Source organism: Sinocyclocheilus grahami, unplaced genomic scaffold, assembly GCF_001515645.1.
Source record: "Sinocyclocheilus grahami isolate Dianchi unplaced genomic scaffold, SAMN03320097.WGS_v1.1 scaffold794.1, whole genome shotgun sequence".
In the NCBI taxonomy this organism is placed as follows: domain Eukaryota; kingdom Metazoa; phylum Chordata; class Actinopteri; order Cypriniformes; family Cyprinidae; genus Sinocyclocheilus; species Sinocyclocheilus grahami.
The window spans coordinates 1,003,303-1,005,008 of record NW_015505973.1 but is presented as its reverse complement, the minus strand read 5'-3'; the positions used below and the strand labels follow the sequence as shown (position 1 = coordinate 1,005,008).

General features: G+C 44.1%; 1 protein-coding gene across 1 annotated transcript in view; it reads left to right on the top strand.

The window, feature by feature from the left end:
* Positions 1-1,706, top strand: part of LOC107561850 (brain-specific angiogenesis inhibitor 1-associated protein 2-like) — a 48,408-nt gene that overhangs the window by 36,696 nt on the left and 10,006 nt on the right. The window contains 2 exon segments of the mRNA XM_016246347.1: positions 668-907; positions 1,431-1,698. Coding sequence (XP_016101833.1) covers positions 668-907; positions 1,431-1,698 — 508 coding nt within the window.

Here is a 1,706-nt window from a genome sequence, read left to right as displayed (position 1 = left end):
GTGTAGTATGTTTACCACTCTTATGTTGAATGAACTTTGCACTGAACCAAAATTTGGTGTAGGATGCAGGTAGATTTAAAAAAACTAAAATGCCGCAACACAAATTTATTAACTTTTCATTTGTCACATCTCTCTGAAATTTGGGTCTTCAGAGTTTTTAATAAGCATTCATGTACCGCTCAAACAGATGATCTGAATTACAGAAAAGTGTCCAAAGTTAAAGTTGCACTTCCTGTGCTCTACATTTGGAGGTCTCTATGCGTTCCTCATCTCTCTTACTGCTACTGGTCGTAGAGCTCAGCCAGGCTCACTGCCTGTGCATAAGGCAGTGTAATGAGGCTATTTCAGGCTTCAACCAACAGGGAGGGGAGGTTGTCAGGGATAGAGAGGGATGTCTCTGAGCTTCAGAGGAACGTGAGGTGAGGAGGGATCACTTTATCGCATTCCCTCTCCCTATCAGTCCATCAATTGAAGAGCTTACCCCTGAAACCTCTGCTGTGCAGGAACTAAGTTTTTCACAGAGAGGGCCTGTATTTGGTCTGTTATGCTTGAGTTGCCCACATGGGTTTTCTAGACTAATCAAAATTATTCTCTCACAGGTGTGTAATGCTTGCATCACTCATGCTGGGTGCTAATACTAGTTGTGGCGCTGTTTGTTTGTTTTTAGGGCAGAGACTTGCTGACGCAAAAGATACCATTGTGGCAACAAGCATGTGCCGACCCAAATAAACTCCCAGAGCGGGCGATGCTTCTGGCTCAGCAAATGGGCTCAGGAGTGACAGGGCCGCTGGGTCCCAGTGTCCACCACACCTCTAAATCTAGCCTGACCATCTCAGACCCCATCCCTGGGGCCAAGCCACTTCCTGTGCCCCCTGAGCTCGCAGTTCTCATGGGGAACCAACAGATGGTGAGTTAGAAACCCAGTCTGACCCAAATAAAAAAAAGTGTGAGCCACAAAATGATACAGTGTCTCAACTGCAGCTAGATAATTTGTAAATGGTTGCATTAATGATGTGTATAATTAAGTCCTGAGGGTGTTTGGGAGAGTGGGGGCACGCACTCACGGCCATAGGAATGAGAGAGTTCTCAAATTCAGTATAGAGGAAGTCATTAAAATACAGTTCCATAATGATCACAATGCTGTGAAAAGAATAATCAGAAACCTGCTGGCATTTACAGCTCTCTTTAGTTTACAGTTTATAAGAGTGCAGTAACATCTCCTGCGGCACAGCTGACAAAACTGTGTAAAAGACATGGGTTAAAAAAACTGCATCTTATAAGGGAGGACATTCATTTAAATCCCATTTGGGAGTATTGCGACTGTTGTGTTTGTTGTTGTTTTTTTAAGTGATTGGAGAAAAAAATATATGTATACATGGAAACTAGGTGTCTTAATTGTTCCTAAAAAAAATGTGATTTGTATCTTGCAGAGGATGATGGGAGCAGATAGTGTTCCCATGGTGAATGGCTCAGGGGTCCATGTGGGAGAAGACTACCAACGCTGGATGGAGACCAGAGCCGCACATGAGAAACCAGCCCACAGACACGGCGGAGAGACCTTCTCCAACACCCTGCCTGTCCGCAAGGTTGTGCCTGTAAAGCCCAAGAACACTCTGGGTAAGTTAAAGGAATAGTTCACCTAAAAATGAAAATTCTTCGTGAATTACTCACTCTCATGTCGTTCCAAACCCGTAAGACCTTTGTTC